Source organism: Protopterus annectens, chromosome 7.part1, assembly GCF_019279795.1.
Source record: "Protopterus annectens isolate FY-2018-M chromosome 7.part1, PAN1.0, whole genome shotgun sequence".
Lineage (NCBI taxonomy): Eukaryota > Metazoa > Chordata > Ceratodontiformes > Protopteridae > Protopterus > Protopterus annectens.
The window spans coordinates 445,358,838-445,380,025 of NC_056740.1; the positions used below are offsets into that span (position 1 = coordinate 445,358,838).

At 45.1% G+C, this 21,188-nt stretch overlaps 1 protein-coding gene across 1 annotated transcript in view; it reads left to right on the forward strand.

Annotated features, from left to right (window-relative positions):
- The window catches only part of LOC122807818 (myocardial zonula adherens protein-like), a 1,184,151-nt gene that overhangs the window by 1,136,321 nt on the left and 26,642 nt on the right, over nt 1-21,188 (forward strand). Inside the window, exon 15 of the mRNA XM_044078905.1 lies at nt 19,829-20,051. Coding sequence (XP_043934840.1) covers nt 19,829-20,051 — 223 coding nt within the window. The remainder of the gene's footprint in view (nt 1-19,828; nt 20,052-21,188) is intronic.

A 21,188-nucleotide genomic window follows, 5' to 3' on the forward strand; every position in this document is an offset into this window, starting at 1 on the left:
TTGTATTAATTTTTTAGGCCTCGACCACGACATTCCTAATTGTGATCTCTGTGCTTCCTTTAATCCTTGTACTGTTCGTCGTCGGGCTAAGCTTTTAGCTAAACATTTTGGAGTTTGGCCTAAGTTTGTCGGTATGGCGTCCGCTGGTCTTCAGGCTTTGGATATCCCCAAAAAACGTAAGGATAAGGACCGCGACAGGCTTCCGAAGGTCAAGTCCTTGGATGATGTTAAGTTGGTTGTCAGTCATGTGGTAGCCAGTGAGGCACCTTTGCAGCCCACAAATTTTCAACCGCAGGCCTCGGTTGAGACCATTTCAGAGGCCCCCAGGCGTCCGGCTTCTATTTTGCCTTCTGACCTTCTGCCTGTTGCCTCTTCAGCTGGATCCAGAGCCGCTAAGCTGACTCCGGTATCCGAGGCCTCTGTTCTTCGTTCAGACAGCAAGCTCATACCGACGACTTCAGCTGAAACTTCAGTGGTTGCCAGGCCTCCTGAGTCCTTCAGACTTGCAGGTAAATCTTCCAGTCGTAAGCCTGTGAAGAAACAGGCTCCAGATGTTCTTCGTGTTTCACTGTTGCAGTCATTACATTTAGGGTAATCTGCTGGCAGGTTGCCCTCAGTCAGCCTGAATTTCAAAGTCTTGGGTCCTGCGTCGGTTGCTGTCTTCTCTTCCATGACGTCAGGTCATCAGGGGTTTAAAACATGCAGACGACGCCATTTTCTTCAGTCTTTCTTGCCGCGCGGTGCCCAAAGCAGAAGCATTTCACAAGTGCCGGTCGGCCGACTACTGAGATATTCGAGTTTGAGTTTCAGAACCAAAGTCTTCACTAAAGCTAAGTACCCCGTTGGGGAAACATTTTTCTTGCTTTTTACCAATGTCAGAAAAAGTTAATAATTGTATTACTTGTGGGAAGCAAATACCTCATAAGGATTTCCATTTATACTGTATTCCTTGCCTAGGCCCTGATCACAACGTACCTGGCTGTCTGTTTTGTGCTAGATTTAACCAACGCACTATTAAGTGTTGGTATATTTTTGCATCAAAGTATTTTGGAAACCGATTTAACTACCCATAAATGTCGTCGGATAGCAATCCGACTACCGGAGTATATAAAAAACACAAAGAAAAGGACAGAGAAAGGCAGTCGAGATCCAAAACCGACGACAAAGCTTCTCCTAAGCCAGTCACCGGTTCGCCGGTACTCAGTGAGATGCTTTTGCAGCCCCTGATACCCGCTACCTTCAAGTCACAGGCTTCTACTGGCACCCATGTGGAGTCCGGCATGCCTCAAGATACTCAAGGTATTGGACCGACGGATGTATCTCCCTCGGATGGGTCCGGAGCCGCTGAGCAGGCATCGGCTTCTGAGGGTGTATTCAGACCTCAACATTTATATATCAAACCGATGACAGCTGCAAAACCAAAGACAAAAGCAACTTCTAAAACTAAAAAAATGACGCATGAGCCACGTGCACATTCCTCTATGCCTAAAAAACAGATGATCAAATTGGCTGAAGACCTTATTACCTTGATCAGGGGTACCCATCCCCCTCCAGATAAGAGGCCTAGGCAAGACACTGATTATGAATCTTCAGATCAGGTTTCTATTTCTTCTGATTCCTTTTCTGATCAGGAATTATCTATACCTCCCTATGAGGATTCTGATGCTGAGGAGTCTATTCCGTCTGCATCTCCTCCTGAGGATTATTCATTTGGAGGAACCTTGCATACTTTGAAGGAGCATATCCACTGGGAGAGTCAAGACTTTTCAGAATCAAAAATGATGCTCAGGGATTTCCTTCTTCTCCCTCAGCTCAAGCCTTTAGCCATTCCCCGTTTTAGACATTGTGGATGAGGTGTTTTTGGAGTCAAGCTTGACACCTGACTCTTTACCTCCAGCTCCCAGTAAGCCTGACCGATATTACAGGGTCCCTGACTCTCATAAATTTTTATTTAGAAACCCTGCTGCTGACCCTGAAACTATTTCACAGGGCCCAAAGGGAGTTAAGGCCTCAACAGCAAAAAGTCCTACCCCCTCTGACAGAGATTCAAGGGCACTAGACAGATGGGGTAAAAAGGTTTATTTGTCTGCAGCCTTGGCAATCGGAGCCTTAAACTGTCAATTTCATATGCTTAAGTACCAACAACATATTATGGGATTTCTGAAACAGAAAATGATGTTGATTTCAGAATGTGCAGAAAATAAAGAATTGCAGGAATTATTGCATGCAGCTGAACAAGTTGGAAAGCATACTTTGCAATGTGGTTTTGATTCTTTAGAGGCCTCTTGCAGGGCCGCAGTTACTGGATCTGTGATTAGGAGGCATGCCTGGTTAAAGGAACAAAATTTGCCTGATCATGTTAAAGCTAAATTGCTAGATGCACCTTTACAGCATGATTCTTTGTTTGGTATTAAGGCAGAAGAGGTTTTAAAGAAAATGTAAGACAAAGCTAAGTCTATGCAAACTGTTAAAGACTTCTTACAAATGCAGCCTCCAAGATTTAGTAGACACTGGCCTACAAAAAAATTGGTCCTTTCCTGACAGTGCTCAAAGGGGCAAATCCAGATGCCCAAGGGTTCCAGATACCAGGCGCAAGACTCGTATAGGTCAAAGTAATGGGGGCGCATCCACCTCCAAATCTGGAGGAGATAAAGCGCAAACCTACAGAAAGCAATCCCAGTGACTTCCCTCTGCTTACACCAAGCACTTATCTTTTGGCAGCACCCATAGGGGGAACATTTAGCACTTTTTGCTCAAAATTGGCAGTTAATAACCCAGGACAAGTGGGTAGTAAACATCGTATCACAGGGATACAGATTCCATTTCCACACTCTGCCAATGGCAAATGGTTGGCCAGATCTGCCAAAAAATCAATGGGCAGAGGCACAGAAACAGGTTACGCCACTCATGGATATGAGGGCCATTCAGACAGTACCAGAACAGGAAAAAGGACAAGGTTTTTACTCGACTGTTCTTGGTACCCAGAAAGGACAAGGCCTGGCGGCCAATACTGGATTTATCGATTTTGAACACATACCTGGACATTCCAAAATTCAAAATGCTGACTTTGCAGCAGCTTCTGCCCATGCTGGGCAAGAAAGCTTGGCTGGTGACTTTAGACCTAAAAGAGGCATACCTGCATGTACCAATAAGACAGTCGTGCAGAAGATACCTCAGATTCAAGGCTGGCTTAATGCATTACTAATTCTCTGCACTGCCCTATGGCTTATCTACTGCGCCCAGGGTCTTTACAAAGTGCCTGGCACCAGTAATTGCATTTTGCAGACCAAGAAGCATACAAATATATCCTTACTTGGACGACTGTCTCATTCAAGCAGAGAACAAGGACACTCTTCTTCAACACCTGGCGTTTGTGAAATGGCTTCTAACATGCCTAGGGTACACAATAAATGGAAAGAAATCAAAACTGGTACCCTCCCAAAAGATAACATTCCTGGGTGCAAGCTTGAATATAACTGCCCAGATGGCTTACCTCACGCCAGACAAACAATGGCAACTGACTGCTTACTTCAAACTGATGGCAACAAAAGCACAGTCTTCTGCAAGACAAATTCTGCAGGCTCTGGGCTACATGGCATCCTGCATCCTACTAATTCCATATGCAAGACTGTATATGAGGAAACTTCAATGGTACCTAAAAAGTTTATGGAGTCAACATTCACACAGTCTGGAAACAATGATTCCTCTCATTCCCTGCCTGCAACAGGAGTTTCTATGGTGGGCAAAGGCCTGTCACCAAAACATGGGACGGCCCTTCACTCTACCCCCTGCCAGCCAAACCTTAACAACAGACGCATCACTTTATGCCTGGGGGGCCCACATGGTGGGAAGATGCATTCAGGGCATATGGGCACCAAAACAAATGCATCTACATATAAACCAGAAAGAGGTGCTAGCTGTTCAAAGTCCTAACAGCCTTCAAGGTCTTAATTCATCCAGGGCAATTACTGATAAAGACGGACAACACCACAGTCATGTGGTATGTAAACAAGCAAGGGGGCACACACTCATACCCCCTTTGCAGATTAACCATGGCACTGTGGGACACAGCTTTGACCTACCAAATGCATCTTCAAGCTCATTTCCTGCTAGGAAAACAAAACACTCTGGCAGACGATTTAAGCAGAAACCTTATGTATCCTCACGAGTGGAAACTAAATCCAGAAGTCTTCAGCATGATAACAGAGAAATTGGGGAGCCCAGACATAGATCTTTTTACCTCTCCTCAAAATTATCAGTTGAAAAGATTCTGCACAAGGACTTATCACAGCCAAGCATGGAAAGTGGACGCTCTATTCTTCAGTTGGAAAAACCTATCAGTTTACGCCTTTCCTCCTCTGCCTCTTCTACCCAAGGTCCTCCTAAAAGTCAGACAAGAGAAGCCAAAGATGATATTAATTGCTCAGGACTGGCACTGTCAATACTGGTACCCAATCCTAAGGAACATGTCTCCATACCCAGCTTGGACCTTGCCTCAAAGGCTGCAACTACTGTCCCAGCAAAACAATCAGATCCTGTACAATCAACTACAGACTGAACCTGGCAGCATGCCTAATCATGTAATCGTACAAATGACACCTCTCAGTAAAGCTGTGATGGATGTCATTTTGGAAGCCAGAAGGCCTAGTACTAGAAAATCTTACGCTGACAAATGGAAGAGATTCTGTGCTTGTAATTAAGCACAAGGAACTGATACAGCAGAACCACATATTCCTCAGATATTACAATACTTGACTGAGATGCTTGACAAAGGCCTATCTTTCTCATCAGTCAAAATCTATGCCTCTGCCATTTCGGCTCATTACAGTACAGAGCCACCAATCTTTTTTCTCATCCTTTAATACAGCAGTATCTTAGAGAAGCCAAAAATTTAAGGCCTCCTAGAAGATCACCGTTACCTGCGTGGGACCTCAATTATGTGTTGGAAAAGCTCACTCTGCCACCATTTGAACCAGCTGCTACCGCGGATATAAAGTTATTATCATGGAAGACAGCTCTGCTACTAGTAATTACTTCAGCAAGAAGAGTTTCAGAGCTACAGGCCCTCATGGCTGTATAGCCTTTTATCATATTTTATCCAGACAGGGTGTCTTGGAGGACAAATCCTACTTTTATGCCTAAGGTGGTTTCCAGTGCAGCTCTTAACCAAACAATTCATCTGCCAACTTTTTATCCAAATCCGCAGAACAAAGGGGAGAGAATTCTGCATTCCTTGGATGTACACAGACAGCTAAAATTCTACTTGAGCAGGACTAAAGCTCTAAGAAAAACTGAGCAATTACTAGTGTCATATGCTAAAGGATCAGAAGGAAAGGCTGTTTCAAAGCAGACAAGTGGATAAGCCACTGCATCCGTTTCTGCTACTTACACCATGGTAAACCTATGCCCAAGGGCATTCGGTCTCATTCCACCAGAGCTGCAGCTACTTCAGCAGCCTTTCTCAAAGGAGTACCAACCAAAGACATTCTAGAGGCTGCTACTTGGAGTTCTTTTCACACCTTTACAAAGCATTACCATTTGCTTCTTTACTCTAAATCCAGGGCAGGCTTTGCCACTGCAGTGCTGCAGGGCCTTATAGCCGCACCTAATGCTGTTTAGCTCCAGCCTCCCAACCATAGCTTTGGGATTCTACCCAAATGTAATGACTGCAGCAGTGAAACATGAAGAACATAGTACAGTTGTGTACACTTACCATAAATGTAGATGTTCGAGTGTATTCACTGTTGCAGTCCAGGTTACCCTCCCGTCATCCCCCTGAAATTCTAAAGTTTATCTTTCCGTCTCTGTCTTCTGCAACTTATGTGGTGTATTTGCTTGTAGATGAAGGTAAAGTTTATATTGATGCATGTATATATATATATATATATATATATATATATATATATATATGTGTGTGTGTGTGTGTGTGTGTATGTAATATATATATATATATATATATATATATATATATATATATATATATATATATATATATATATATATAAAATATTGCTATCTTTTGGGGGGCACCTGACATCGGGGGCAAGAAAAACTAAAGAAAATGGCGTCTGCTGCATGTTTTATACCCCTGACGACCTGATGTCATGGAAGAGAAGACCGCAACCGACGCAGGACCCAAGACTTTGGAATTCAGGTTGACTGAGGGCAACCTGCCAGCAGATTACCCTAATTGTAATGACTGCAACAGTAAATACACTCTAACATCTACATTTATGGTAAGTGTACACAACTGTACTTTTCCTTTCGTTCCGCTCATTCTCAAACGGTTAAAATGGCTGATGACCTTTTGACTCTTATTAGGGGTTCACAGCCTCCTCCTTCAAAAAGAGGTAGGGATGTCTCTCCTGAGGCTTTGTCTTATTTCAGGTTCTGATACTCAGGCTTTCTCTCCTTTTGAGGATTCAGACGCAGAGGAGTCTATCCCTTCTTCTTCTCCTCCTCCAGAAGATTTCTCTTTTGGTGATACTTTAAATACCCTCAGATAACATTTTAAATGGGAAAGTAAGGATTCTTCCCTTTCTAAGGAAAGGATTAGGGAGTGTTTGGATTTGCCTCAGCATAAGCCTTTGGCTATTCCACCTGTGTTGGAGGCGGTTGATTATTTTTTTCTGGAAAATTCCTTGACTCCAAATTCGGTTCCTCCTGCTCCTAGGAAACTTGACCGGTACTATAGAGTCCCTGATTCTTATTTGTTTCTTTTCAGGAATCCGTTGGCTGATCCAGAGGTTATTTCTCAAGGCCCTAAAGGAGTTAAGGCAACTGTTACTCAAAATCGTGTTCCTTTTGACAGGGAATCTAGGAACCTAGATAGGTGGGGTGAAAAGGTTTATACCTCTGCCAATCTTGCTGTTAGGTCTACTAATTGTCTCTTTCATATGCTGAATTACCAGCAGCACACCTTGGAAACTATTAAGTCTAGGATAGCAAGTATGCCTCTGTTGGCGAAGAGTAAGAATATGCAGGATTCTGCCAGTCTTGTCCATAAACATTCATTATATTGTGATTTTGACATTCTAGAAGCCTCCTGTAGGGCTACAGCTACTGGCTCTGTTATTAGAAGACATGCTTGGCTCAGGGAGCAGCCCCTACCAGAGCCTGTCAAGGCTAAGCTTTTAGATGTACCTTTGCGTAAGGATAGACTTTTTGGTAGCAAAGCAGAGGAAGTGCTCAAGATGAAAGACAAGGCCAAGTCTATGCAGACAGTTAAAGACTTTCTGCAAGTTCAGCCTCCTCGCTTTAGCAGGAATTACCCTTCTAAGAGTGGGACGTTCCCTGATACTAGCAGACAGAACCATTCTAGGACTAGAGGTTACACATCTTCTAGGGGACAGATGGCTACCCCCTCAAAGGACTAAGCGTTGGCAAGCTTCCTCTTCCATGGCGGGAAGTTCTAAGCCTGCATCTCAATCTAAACATTCTTAATGAGACTGTCCAGCTTCTGCCTGTTCTTGCCTGCCCGAAGAGTCCTTTAGGGGAAAGGTTGGCCCTTTTTGCAAATGTCTGGGCCACCATCACGGATGACAAATGAGTACTCAGAACTGTAACCCTAGGACACAGGTTTTCTTTCCACACCTTTCCAGTACCCAAAGGATTCCGGACGCTCCTCCAAACCAAAGGGCAGAAGTAGAAAAGTGAATTTTGTCTCTGTTACATCTGGGAGCAATATAATTGGCTCCTGTTCAGCAGGTAGGCCAGGGTTTCTATTCCAGACTTTTCCTAGTTCCAAAAAAAGAAGGCACCTGGCGTCCTATCCTAGATCTATCCATCCTGAACTCTTTCTTGATAATTCCAAAATTCAAAATGCTCACTCTGCATCAGTTGCTGCCATTGTTAGAAAAGGATTCCTTGCTGGTAACATTGGAGCTCAAAGAAGCTTATCTGCACATCCCTATCAGGGAAAGTTCATAGGTAGGTACTAGGCTATTGGCCCTAGGGCCTATATAAGCCCAGCCAAACAGTATCCTGACTTTTGCCACCCAAGAAAATTATTTTCCTGTGCCCCTGTCAAGCAGAGCCACAGAAGTGATCCCCGAGGTGAATTTCCTATCTCCCATCCAATCTTCAAGATTTTTCTTGAAGAGTGCTAATGAGGAGCTTTGTTTGATATAGATAGGTAGTTTGTTCCAGAGTATGGGAAGTCTCTGAGACAGGAATCTATCCCTCCAGCGTGTTCTGTTTATTGTGGTGACAAGGTTTAGGTCCCTAGAGCGTGTAGCTCAGAGGGATTGGGATTTCTTTACGTGGAGCATGTCCAACAGCTCTGGGTTTGACATAGCTTTGTATGCTAGGCAGAGATCGCCTCTGAGTAGGCGATATGCGACAGAGTAAAGCTGGAGTTTTTTGAGACGGTCTGCGTGTAGGGCATCTGTTTGAGGACAGTTATTTTCTTTGTGAGGTATTTCTGTGGCCTTTCCAGTTATTGTAGATGTCTTGTGAGGTACATACCAAAAGGGGCGTTGTACTCTGTAATGGGTCTAATGAGTGATGAGTAGAGGGGAACAATGACCTCTTATTTCCTGGATGAGAAACCTTTTATGATGAGGTTGCCACATAGAAGGATTTCCTGACTACTGTGGCGATGTGATTATCAGAGGAGAGACTACTGTCCACCTGTGTCCCAAGGTCTCTTATCACACTTTTGGTGTTAAGTAGACTACCTCCTATGCAGTAGTTCATGGCTACAGAGCTTTTACCAAAAGGGATGAGAATGCACTTTTTGACATTGAGCTTGAGACCATAGCTTTGACACCAGGCATCTGTCTCAGTGAGGCCCTTTTGTAGGATGTCCACATAGTTAGGAGATTTGATTATGGCTCTTAGTTTGCAGTCATCTGCGAAATTTGTTAGCCAAAGACCTTCTGTGTTAGCCTGTACTTCAGAGAAGTAGATACCAAACAGGAGAGGACCTTGGACTGAACCCTGTGATACTCCACTTGTCACTGGTCTGAAGTTGGATTTAGAGTCTACTACTTTCACAGTGTGGGTTCGGTCAGTGAAGGATTTATACCTAGTTTAGTGAGTTTTTCTATAATTCGAGTGGGGGATGGTGTTGAAAGCCTTGACGAGATCTAGATAGGCTGTGTGTACCACCTTACCCTCATCTACAGCTTTGGTGACCGCTTCAAAGAAGTCTATCAGGTTTAGGAGACATAATCTGCCTTTTACAAACCCGAACTGGGTAGGGTCCAGAGTTTGGAGATTACCAGTGTCATTGTTTATAAGTTCCATGATACGCTTCACAGCCTTGCAGAACAGGCTCGTCAGGCTAATGGGGCGGCAGTTCCCGGGGTCCGTGGTGGCTCCCCCTTTGTGGAGTGGGATAACTGTTGCTATGTGCCATTCAGTGGGCACAAAGCCTGAGGTGAGGCTATGATTGAACATGGTACTTAGGTGGGGTGCCAGTTCGTTCTGTAGTTCATGTAGAACGCAGCCTGGGATGTTGTCAGGTCCCATGGATGCAGTGTTCTTGGCTTTGGAGAGTGTTTTTTTTACCTGTGCAGCCGTGATTACAGGTACTTTGCATTCTTCCGGTATAGAGATGTGCCCTTTAGGGGATGAGAGAGGGGTAAAATTAGCACTGAAGCTATCTGCCAGGATGTTGGCAATATCAGTTGGTTCTGTATATTTAGTGCCATTGTGTTGTAACTCAGAGCAGATCTGAGTGTTGCCATTGAGATTCTTGACATAGCTATAGAATGCTTTGTGGTTATCTTTAGAATCAGTGGCGGTTTTGTTTTCGTAAGTAGCTTTGGAGGATTTTATGAGGGAGCTCAGCTTCTTACTGAGGCTGACCACAGAGTTCCTCCAGTCATGGGATTTTACTCTTTTTTGCAAGTTTCTTTCTTCTGTTGTAGAGTTTGTTTATAGCAGGGGATCACCAGATTGGCTTCCTTTTTTGGAGGATAGCATCTTGGTTCTGTTAGAGATTGCACGATCCATGCACTCGTTTAAGTGCTTATAAACTGCAATTGTATAGGATTCAGCAGTCGTATCTCTATTGTCCGTCAGCCTGGGTGTCGTGAAGTTTGCCACTTCTGTCTTAAGAAGCGTGAAGTTGGCTTTGGAGAAATTTTTTACGGTGGTTTCCGTAATGGGGGTGGGGCTGGGATGTGGATGTCTAGGGTGATTTGCTTGTGGTTGGAACTGACCAAAGAGGAATTGACCTCTGGTGTGGAACACCGGTTGCCCATGTTGGTAATGACCAGGTCTAGGATACTGCAACATAATCAATTCTCTGTGCTGCCCTTTGGCTTATCTACTGCTCCTAGTGTTTTCACAAAGTGCCTGGCACCAGTCATTGCTTTTTGCAAGCAGAAAATTCAGATTTATCCATACTTGGACGACTGTCTAATTCAAGCAGATTCTCAGGAGCAGCTGTTAAAGGATATAAAATTTGTAAAGACTTTTCTCTCTTCCCTGGGTTACAATCTCAAAGAGGAAAAATCAAAAATGGTGCCATCCAAAGAGATAACATTCCTGGGAACGAGTCTGAACACAGCCGCCCAGATGATATATCTCACCCAGGAGAAGTAGACAACTCTTTCAGTTTACTTCAAGGGCTTGCAGCTCCCTGCAAGCTCTGGGATTCATGGCCTCTTGCATTCTCATGATTCCGTATGCAAGACTGCATATGAGGAAATTGCAGTGGTACCTCAAGAACATTTGGTGTGAACACACACAGGACCTGGATGTGGTAATTCCTCTGCTTCCATGTCTGCAGACAGAGTTTCTGTGGTGGGCAACAGCCTGTCTACAGAACAAAGGCATGCCTTTTCGCCCACCCCTTGCCACTCAAGTTCTTACCACAGATGCATCGGACTATGCCTGGGGAGCTCACCTGGATGGCAGATGCATGCAGGGAAGTTGGAATGCCCAGCAGATGCACCTGCACATACATTTAAAGGAATTGATGGCAGTCCAGCAGGCCTTACTATCTTTCAAGCATCTTCTTTCTCCACAGTCCCTGCTTGTCAAGACGGGACCATACCACAGTCATGTGTTACTTCAGCAAGCAGGAGGGACTCATTCATACCTCTGTGCAGACAGAGCATGAATCTTTGGTCAGTAGCAGCATCCCTGGGCCTGCATCTCCTAGCTCAGTTTCTTCCAGGAGGGCTCATTGTTTTGACAAACCAGTTGAACAGACAGACCCTAGATCCTCACGAGTAGCAGCTGAACAGAGCCATTTTTTACAGCATCATTCAACATTGGGGCACTCCTCAAGTGGATCTTTTCTCCTCTCCAGACAACCATCTTCTACCTCTTTTTTGCACCAGACAGCATCACAGCAGAGCCTGGAAAGTGGATGCTCTGTCCTTCCCTTGGATGCTGCTGTCAGTTTATGCCTTCCCTCCTCTTCCTCTTTTTCCCAGAGTATTATTGAAGATCAGGGATGAACGACCAAGGACTATTCTCATAGCTCCAGACTGCCCCATACAGCATTGGTATCCACTTCTTCGCAGTCTCTCCCAACTTCCTCCTTGGCATCTTCCTCTGAAGCCAGATCTTTTGGTTCAGAAAGGGGGAAACATTCTACATCCTCATCTTCAGTCTCTCCATTTGGCAGCATGGCTCATTGTATGACTCCATCCTTTTCTTCTTCTTTCAGTCTCTCCATTTGGCAGCGTGGCTGATTGTATGGACTCCATCCTTTTCTTCTTCCTTCAGTCTCTCCACTTGGCAGCATGGCTCACTGCATGACTCCATCCTTTTCTTCTTCCTTCAGTCTCTCCATTTGGCAGCATGGCTCATTGTATGGACTCCATCCTTTTCTTCTTCCTTCAGTCTCTCCATTTGGCAGGTCGGCTCATTGTATGACTCATCCTTTTCTTCTTCCCTTTCCCAGCAGGTGGTTGACGTGCTGAGGGAGGCCTAGCACAAGGAAGTCCTACACTGGCAAATGGGAAAGATTCTCTCATTGGATGCAGGCTAGAGGGGAGTAGTCTTCTCAGCCTACCCTTCCTCTGATCCTGAGATACCTGGCTGATTTGCTTCAGGGTGGTCTTTCTTTTTCCTCTATCAAGATCCATGCTTCAGCCATTTCTGCTCATTGTTCTTTTGAACAACCCATTTTCTCTCATCCCCTAATGAAAATGTTTCTCAGAGGTGCTTGCAACTTAAGACCTCCCAGAAGGGCACCTACTGCAGCCTGGGATCTTAATTTTGTTGTAGAGAATCTCACTCTTCCTCCTTTTGAGCCAGCTGCCACTGCAGATTTACAACTTCTCTCGTGGAAGACTGCCTTCCTCTTGGCTATAACTTCAGCAAGGAGTGGTTTTGAGCTGCCTGTGGAGCCTTTTCTTGTTTTCCATGCAGATATGGTCTCTCTGAGAACCATTCCCTCCTTTATGGCTAAGGTGGTTTCTAGCCTGACTCTTAATCAGTCCATACACCCTCCTACCTTCTTTCCTAATCCTCGAAATAGAGGTGAAAGAATCCTACAGTCTCTAGATGTGCATAGACAGCTCAGGTTTTACCTGGACAGGACTAAAGACCTTCGGAAATCAGCACAGTTATTGGTCAGTTTTGCCCCTGGAGCCCAGGGCAAGGCTATTTCTAAGCAAACCATTTCTAAATGGATTGCACTTTGTATTACTCAAGGGGTTAGGACCCATTCAACTAGAGCAGTTTCCTTTTCTGCAGCCTTTTTAAGGGGTGTCCCTACTAAAGACATTTTGGAGGCTGCCACATGGTCTTCTGTTCACACTTTCACAAAGCATTATAATTTGCCTTTGTTTTCAAGAGCCGGGGCAGGGTTTGCCACTGCTGTTCTGCAGACATTATCTCCAATCCTTGATTCTGTTGGTTCCTCCTTCCTTTTCTCTGGGCTTTGGTAATCAACCCATTGGTTAGGACTGTAGCAGTGAAACACGATTAACATAGTACAGTTGTGTACACTTGACATAAATGTAGATGTTCGAGTGTATTCACTGTTGCAGTCCTGATTTCCCTCCCTCCTTCCCCCTTTTATCTTTACAGCCTGAATTTGGTATTTGCCAAAATGGCTTTTGGTTTAAGCCTTGTTTTCTGGGGGGCTTCTGACTGTTATGGCACAAAAGACTGAGGAAGTGACATCGGCTGCCTTATTTTGTATCAGACGCTCTGACGTCCTTTACAACTGACGACAGCCGATGTAATTTTTACTTACCTTTGGTATTCTGGCTGACCGAGGGCTACCGGGAGCCAGATAACCCATTGGTTAGGACTGCAACAGTGAATACACTCTAACATCTACATTTATGGTAAGTGTACACAACTGTACTTTCCTCATAGTCCTTTTTTATGCTTTTGACCACTGAGAATATAGAAAGTGTCTCCCTACCTGTTTTGTTCTTCACCTGTCGAAAATGTGTGCTTTGTTGATAAGAGGTTTGTAAGAGTGGCTTTGAACTCATGAGATGAGCAGTGAGCAACAGTGAACTTTTTTTTATCTTGGACCAGTGAGCTGAGGTCCCCATGGTAATCTAGGTTCAAGTTAGTAATCTTAAGTGGTTTTCCATCTCTTATAATTTAAATGTACCATCCACTTCTTTTCTGACATTTGTGGGTCACTTGCCATTTGCTTACTTGATCAGTGAGCAGGCTAGACATGTCTCTAAGATCAGTTGCTCCCAGTACATCAGAGATTCCGCACAAGGTTCAAAGTGTGTACTAAGCATGATATGCCAAAAAACAAAGTGTAGGCCCCAGCTGCAAAAAGTCAAAAGGCTTTATCAGCAGTTATTTGCTGCATCTGAAGCAGTTTACTTCATTTGCTTTTCAACCTATGGGTTTTCGGAGCCACAACGCATCTGAAGTAGTTTACTTCATTTGCTCTTCAACCTGTGGATCTTCGGAGCCACATCGGGTCTGGCACGGATGCATTTTCCAGCTATGGCTCCCGAGCACCATGCTCCTTCCCTTACCCATAATGCCCCGTCTCCCTTCTTCCTTCAGATCCCGTTTGCCACCTGAGAGGAAGCAGCATGGTCTGAGCTCCAGAGCGTTAGTGAGTCTTCTTTAGCAGTAATTTGTCATTTCTTTATCTTTTTTCTTTCCCTTTTTTCTATACCTTCTCTGGGCTCTCCGTAGGAAAAAAAAAGTAGGCTTTACTATCTATCCTCCCCTCTTTACTTTCCACGTGGTGTATGTGTGTGGCTTTGTGTGTGCGAGCGTGGCTTTGTCTGTGTGTGGCTTTGTCTGTGTGTGGCTTTGTGGCTGTATGCGTGTGTGTGCGGCTGTGTGCATGGCTGTGTTGCTGTGTGCATGTGTGCGTGTGGCTGTGTGTGTGTGCGCGCGCGCATGCGTCTTGGGCCGGCTAAGCATGGCAGATGCCCTGAAGCCTGGCTTCAAAAGGTGCACAGAGTGGCCATAAGTTTTCTCCAGCGGATGGCCACACTCTGTGTGTGGTTTGCTTGGGGGTGTCTCACCTCCAGTCCCCCTGTCCTATTTGTGCTGGGTTTACTCCCAGGGCACTCAAGGACAGGTCGGATCAGGGGTGGAGTGGCCTCCGCTAGGTCAGCCCAGGAGGTCCGTTCCCCCTCAGCATTCGACATGATGGAGAGGGTTTTCACAGGGTCAAGGCCTCTGACCATATCATTTTTGGTGTCTGTCCAGACCCCCCCCCCGGCCTTGTGTGGTTCCAACCATCTTGCCCTCTCAGTGACAATCGGTGGCCGTAGTGCCTCAGGAAGTTCTGCCCTTGGAACAACACGCTTGCGAGACCTCCCCAGAGTTCCCCCTTAGGAAACCCCCAGCATACATGTAAAAGGAGGCACTTGGACTCTCCTCCAGACTCTCTCACTGAAGACACGGACCTGGATGAAGGGGAAGGTTCCCCAAGGATGTTTCCTTTGGAGAAATCATGGAGGTCCTTCACCAAAGGGGGGGGGTGGTCTGTCCCAAAACCAACCTCCGACGAGTCCGTGCTTCTGGTGGCATTCAGCTCCGGCCCATCTACCTCTTGGGTGTCCCCTCCTGCTGATCCATGTGTGGATCTGATAATGTCTAGGGTGTGGAAGGAGCCAGACATCATAGAGCCAATACCCAAGTCCCCGGACAAAGTCTTGAGCCCCCCCACTTACAAGTTACACTGGCACAAGGGGTCCCCTGTAGATGCTATGATGGTGGCGGCAGCGACCACCAAAAAGGAACTCTCCTAGGAGAGCTCCACAGTCCACCCGCCTGACCCAGAGTTGAGAGCATTGGATCATTTTGGGAAGCAAGTTTATGCTTCAAGTGACCTTCTGTGTGAAGGCACTGAACTTCATGGCACATGTCATTCAACTCTAGAGAGATCTGGTCAAGGAAGTCAAGGAGTCGACCCCAGGGTCCATGTTGGCAGAGGACAGGAAGATGTTCGATGCACAAATGGCCACCCTAACAGCTGTAGCCAACACGTCTATCAGTTTTCTCCCCCATGCCACGGAGGGAGCCGCATGGGCGGCGGGGTCAGGTGTTGCCATCCAGCGTCACACCTGGCTTCACTTATTCTCGGAGGCCTTCAAGGTGTCTTTTACCAACACCCCTTATGATAGTTCTTCCCTTTTTGGGAAGACGGTCAGAGAGACTTTGGTCCAGAGCGAGAAGGACAGGAAGATGCTGTCTGCTGTCGGGATCCACTTCTCACCGCCTCAGGGGTCCTTTTCCAGGAACCAGTGAGGCCAGAAGAAGATGTGGTTCTGCAAGTCTCAAGTGTTTTCCTGGTACGCTCAGGACTCACCTTCCCCCAGAGGCAGAGGGGATATGATAGACGCTGCCCTAGAGGCAGAAGGGATGTTAAGAATTTCGGGTCCCAAGAACCTTTCTTGGATAAACCCGGACAGCAGCCCTGAGGGGCTGCCCAGATGTTCTCCTCTGGAGGCAGTTGGGGGTCATTTGTCACTACACCCACTAGCATGGGAGTCCATCATTACAGATTAGTGGGTGCAACGAGTCATATCCAGAGGATATTTTGTTCCGTTCAAGGATCCTCCCCCATCCAACAAAGCCCTCCTGGGCATTCCACCCATGCAGCGGGAGGAGGCAGCAGTGCAGGTAGACTCACTGCTACGAAAACGAGTCATCCAACCAGTCCCCCCAGGCCTGTCTGGATCCAGGGTTTATTCCAGGTTCTTTTTAGTGCCAAAAAAGACTGGGGACCTCAGACCAATATTGGGTCTGTCCAAATTGAACCCATCTGTAACCAAGACAAAATTCTGGATGGTCACGATTCAGTCTATCCTACCCTATCTGCAGGTCAGAGACTGGATGTGCTTGATCGACCTGCAAGATGTGTACTATCACATCAAGATGGACAGGCGCTCCTGGAGGTTCCTTCTTTTCCAGCTGGGAGCCAATCATTACCAGTTTCGAGGCTTCCCCTTTGGTCTCACCACAGCCCCTCGGGTGTTCACCAAGGTAATGGTGATAGTAGGACCTCACCTGAGGCTTCAGGGCATTCAGGTCTTTCTGTACCTGGATGATTGGCTCTTTACTGCCCCTTCAGAGCATCTACTATGTCAGGCCATGGACTCCTTCCTTCAGCTAGCCAACAAGTTGGGCATTACAATCAATAGGAACAAGTCTGTTCTTCTCCCGGTTCAGATTTTAGATTTCAGCTGGACACAATACAAACAAAGGTGTTCTTCACATCAGACAGGATATGCAGCTTGAGGTTACACATCTTACACATTCTGCAGACCCTTTTACCAACAGCCAAAGCAGTGTTAAGGGCTGTGGGTTCCAGAGCGACCACGATAAATCTTTTTCCAATGGCGAGCCTTCACATGAGGGTACTGCAGTGAACACTTGCAGTTCAGTGGTCACTGTTAGACCTTCCATTGTCCTTTCCAGTGAGAATTTCAGAAGCGTGCAGGGACTCCCTTTGGTGGTGGGTTCAGTCCCTGGATCTCCTCTAGGGACGTCCGTTTCAACCAGCTTTCCCCAAGGCCACAGTGACCACGGACGCCTACCTACTAGGGTGAGGGGTTACTGTTCAGGAAGGACAGTCAAAGTGGTTCTTGCGTTGCAGGCCCTTCATGCTCATCTTCCTCTGGGAACTATTGCAGTTCAGACAGACAAAATGTCAGTGGTCTGGTATATCAACAAACAAGGGGGAACCAGATCATAGCCCTTATGTCAAGAGGCCATGAGAGTGTGGGAATGGGCGAACTCCACTGGCTACTTTCTGGTGACAATGCACACTCTAACGGACAGGCTCATCAGATTGATCCTGATGTCTCTGAATCCTTCAGTAGCGGAACAGATCTTTCTACAGTGGGGTTGCCCTTGCTGCAATCTCTTCGCATCTCCTTCCAATGCGAAATGTGGCGAGTTTTTCGCTCTGAAGCCCCCAGAGACTCTCTGACTTATGCTTGGCCTCCTGGGCTTCTTTATGCTTATCGTCCTCTTCCCCTTATGTCGAAGTTCTACAGAAAGCCTGAAGACTGGGGTGCACTGTGATCCTAATCTCCCAATTCTGACCTCGACAGGTTTGGTTTCCCCTTACCGGGTCTTATCTAGTTGCTCCACCATGGACCTTGGATCCAGTAGCAGATCTGCTCTCTCATACCTTGGGGATCCCTCATGCAGATCTGGGCAGTCTGAAGCTCACTGCTTGGCTGCTGCAGTTCCCATGATTATTAGGACTCCCGGTCTGTCATCTCCTGTTAAGTCCATTCTGGCAGCAGCTCATAAATCGTCTGCCAGAAAAGTCTACCCATAGTAAACGGAAACGTTTTTCTATATGGGCCACTCAGAGGTCTTTGGATCCTTTCACTGCTCTGCTTTCAGCAGTTGTAGATTTTTCTGGCTAGCAGTTTTCAACAGGGCGCTATTCCTCTACGGTTAAAGTCCCAACTAGCAGCCATCTCTAATTTTCATGTTGGGGTAAACATGTCTTCTTTGGCTTCCTCTATACTTTGTAAAACCTTTCCAAAGGTGCTTTTCTTCTCAAACTCCTGGTTAAGGACCCGATTCCGCCGTGGGACCTCACCTTACTGTTGCAGGCATTGGTTTCACCACTCTTTGAGCCTCCAAAAAAACGGTAAAAACGAACAAACTGGTCACCACAAAGAGTTCAGAACAAATGGAGAAGTGTAGCCACTCGTTTTCTTAACGCTCAAATTTATTAAAAGCACAAATACATCCAGCGTTTTCGCGTCCTGTATCAGGAAGCTTCATCAGAGATATAAAATAGCGCGAGACAGCGCTTTAAATACCCAGTACCAAGTGCGTAAACGTACTAAACTAGTTTCTTATGTTTACAAGTTTTAACATATACCTCAAATGTAAATGATACATCAACAAAGGGATAAAATAATGCATAATGTGTATGTATAAAAATGCACATATAAAAAAGGTAATTTCAGTAAACTCGCATACGTAATCTACACCAAAAAATACTTAATAAATGTAGATACATTAAATATAAATGATAAAACCATCAATATGGTTTATAAAAGAGCATATTATTGGATCTATCACTCTAATGAGCATAGTAAAGCATATAGACATTCCCCATAAAAGGGTAAATATAAAAATGTAAATAAAAAACTCTTTGAGCCTGCAACATCTGTGGATCTACTATTTTTGACTTGGAAAGCTGCTTTCTTGGCTGCCATCACGTCTGCTAGAAGGGTGTCAGAGCTTCAAGCCCTTTCTATCAAAGTCCCTTATATGATCTTTCACAAAGATAGAGTGTCACTATGCACTAACCTGTCCTTACTACCTAAGGTAGCTTTGGAAGCCAATATTAATCAGACCATTAATTTGCCAGTATTTTTTCCTAACTACCAGAACAAGGGGGAATAAAAATTACATTTACTGGATGTACATAGGAAGTTAAGGTTTTATCTTCACAGGACTAAACCATTCAATAAGTCTGATCAACTTTGTGTTCTATGCCAAGCCCTTCTTTGGGAATCTGTTTCAGAAGTGACAGTTGCACGCTGGATTTCACATTGCATTGGCCGGACTTATTCAGAAAGAGGTTTGTCTCTACCAGGAAAAGTGAAGGTTCATTCGACCCGATCTATGGCTAGGTCAGCAGATTTTTGGTCTAGGGTATATTTGGATGATATTTGTTCAGCTACTACTTGGGCCTCATCTCACACCTTTATTTTTCATTATAAGCTAGATTTGGTCTCTAGGAGTAGAGCATCCTTTGGCCCTGCAGTACTCCAGAATATCCTTCCATGAGGGCCACCCAAGAGTTAGGTAGCTGGGAACTCTGTCCCACAGGTTGAAGAGCAAATGAAGTAAACTAGTTCAGATAAGTAAGTTATGTACTCACCATAACGTTCCATCTGAGTAGTTCTACTTCATTTGTCTTCAACCGTCCCGTCCCCCCTCCTTCCCCCTAACCTTATCTTTTGGAATATGACATGTCCTTTGTTTCGGACGGCTATTGTTGGGATCCTTAGTCCTGTCCAAGCTAAGGTTCTTTTTGTGACGATTGGCGATTGATGGTAAGGTGTCATTGGGTTGGGTGTCTGACAGGGGGGCGTTATGGGTAAGGGGAGGAGCATGGAGCTCAAAGCCATAGCAGGAAAATGCGGCCGTATCTGATCAGATGTGGATCCGAAGACGCACAGGTTGAAGACAAATGAAGTAGAACTATTCAGATGGAACGTTATGGTGAGTACATAACTTTTTTATTTACAGACTTGGGGTTTCTTGGTTGTGAAAGGTCATCTTGATAATCTAATGATAACTGCACTCTGAAAATTGTACTTTTATTAACTGCCTTTCGTACGTGTTTACATTCTGTTCCAGTAGAAACATTTCCTTTCTCATTGTGTTGCTGAAGTTTTACAGGTGCTTCCCTTCTGTCTGATTTTTAATTTAGGCTACCTTCTGAGTCTCAGAGCTCATCTTATGGATCATCAGGTAGTCAGTCCCCAGGAAGACCTGAGTGCCAGCTGTCTAAAGCAGAGAGAAGATTACGAGATAAACAACATCTTGATGACATCACAGCAGCTAGACTGCCAGTGCTGCATCACATGCCAACACAGCTGTTGTCCTTGGAAGAATCTGCAGTTCTCCAGATAGAGCAGAAACAGAAATATGAGGTGTTATTCCATTTTTAATAATTAACAAAGTGCATTTTAAGTCACATGTACAGTTACTGCTGTCTTGAAATATGCATTTCAACAAGCACTGCAACTTGTATTGGAAGTACGTTTCCTGGTTAGAATCAGAGCAGTCTTAAACGTTTTAAAGTCAAGTATGCTGTGGTGATACCTATGTTCTGTGACTTTCTTATTTTAATAAAAAATGTGAGCTAATCAGGAGGGAGGTACAATGGTGCAGGTATTAATGCTGCCAGGTGCTGCACCTGGTTCTCCCGTTAGGTTTTTGGATGGGTGTCTGTGTCGCAACTGATCAGCCTTCACTCTTATGGTGGAGAGCCTACTTAGTCCAAGTCTGGAAATGGTTATGTGGGCATTCAGCCATCACGTGTTTGTTAGCAAGTAGTGGTAGTAGTTAAAGCAGTTAAATAGTTCACTTTAGAAGGTAGTTTTGTTATTCCAATTTGTGGTATTATTGTTGAGTTCTTAGGGGGTAAGACTGTTAAGAAATGCAGCAGTTGTAGGCATAAAATCCCGTGCCAAGATGCACGCAATTTGTGTGCTGTTTAAATATTTAAAGGATGACTACTTAATCTGCACGTGTTTTGATCCGAGGTACTTATTGGACAGGAACATTTATAATTAAAGATCATTTTCCTTTAGAGCCAGGTGATAAACCAGAGGTAGGGAAAGGAAAAGAAGGGGATAAGGAATCCAAGAAGTATATGGCTGATTTGCAAGTACCTTCCTTTTTCCCCAAAAGTGGCCAAGAAAAATCTTGCCTTTCCACAACGATGAGACAGAAATTTCCAGTTATGGACACTATAATTATCGGGGAAAAGTCTACTTCCAGGTCAGGCAGCAGGCACTCCAGAGAGAGAGAAAGAAACTAAGAAATTGTCCTGTTTCATGGTTTCCAGACCTCATCCTCCTATTTCTTTCTTAAAGTCTATACTCGCTCCTTCAGGAGCCCTTCTGAAGCAGATGGAGAGCCCCATGATGAGGGCCTTTTGGAATACGCAGTTGGAACTTGGCATCATCCCATTATCTCTGTTGTTACTAGGGTGTATTGGGTTGGTCCCCCTCACTTGTTTTAACTTTTTCCCCAGTGACAGTTTCTGCATCAGAAGTTTCAAA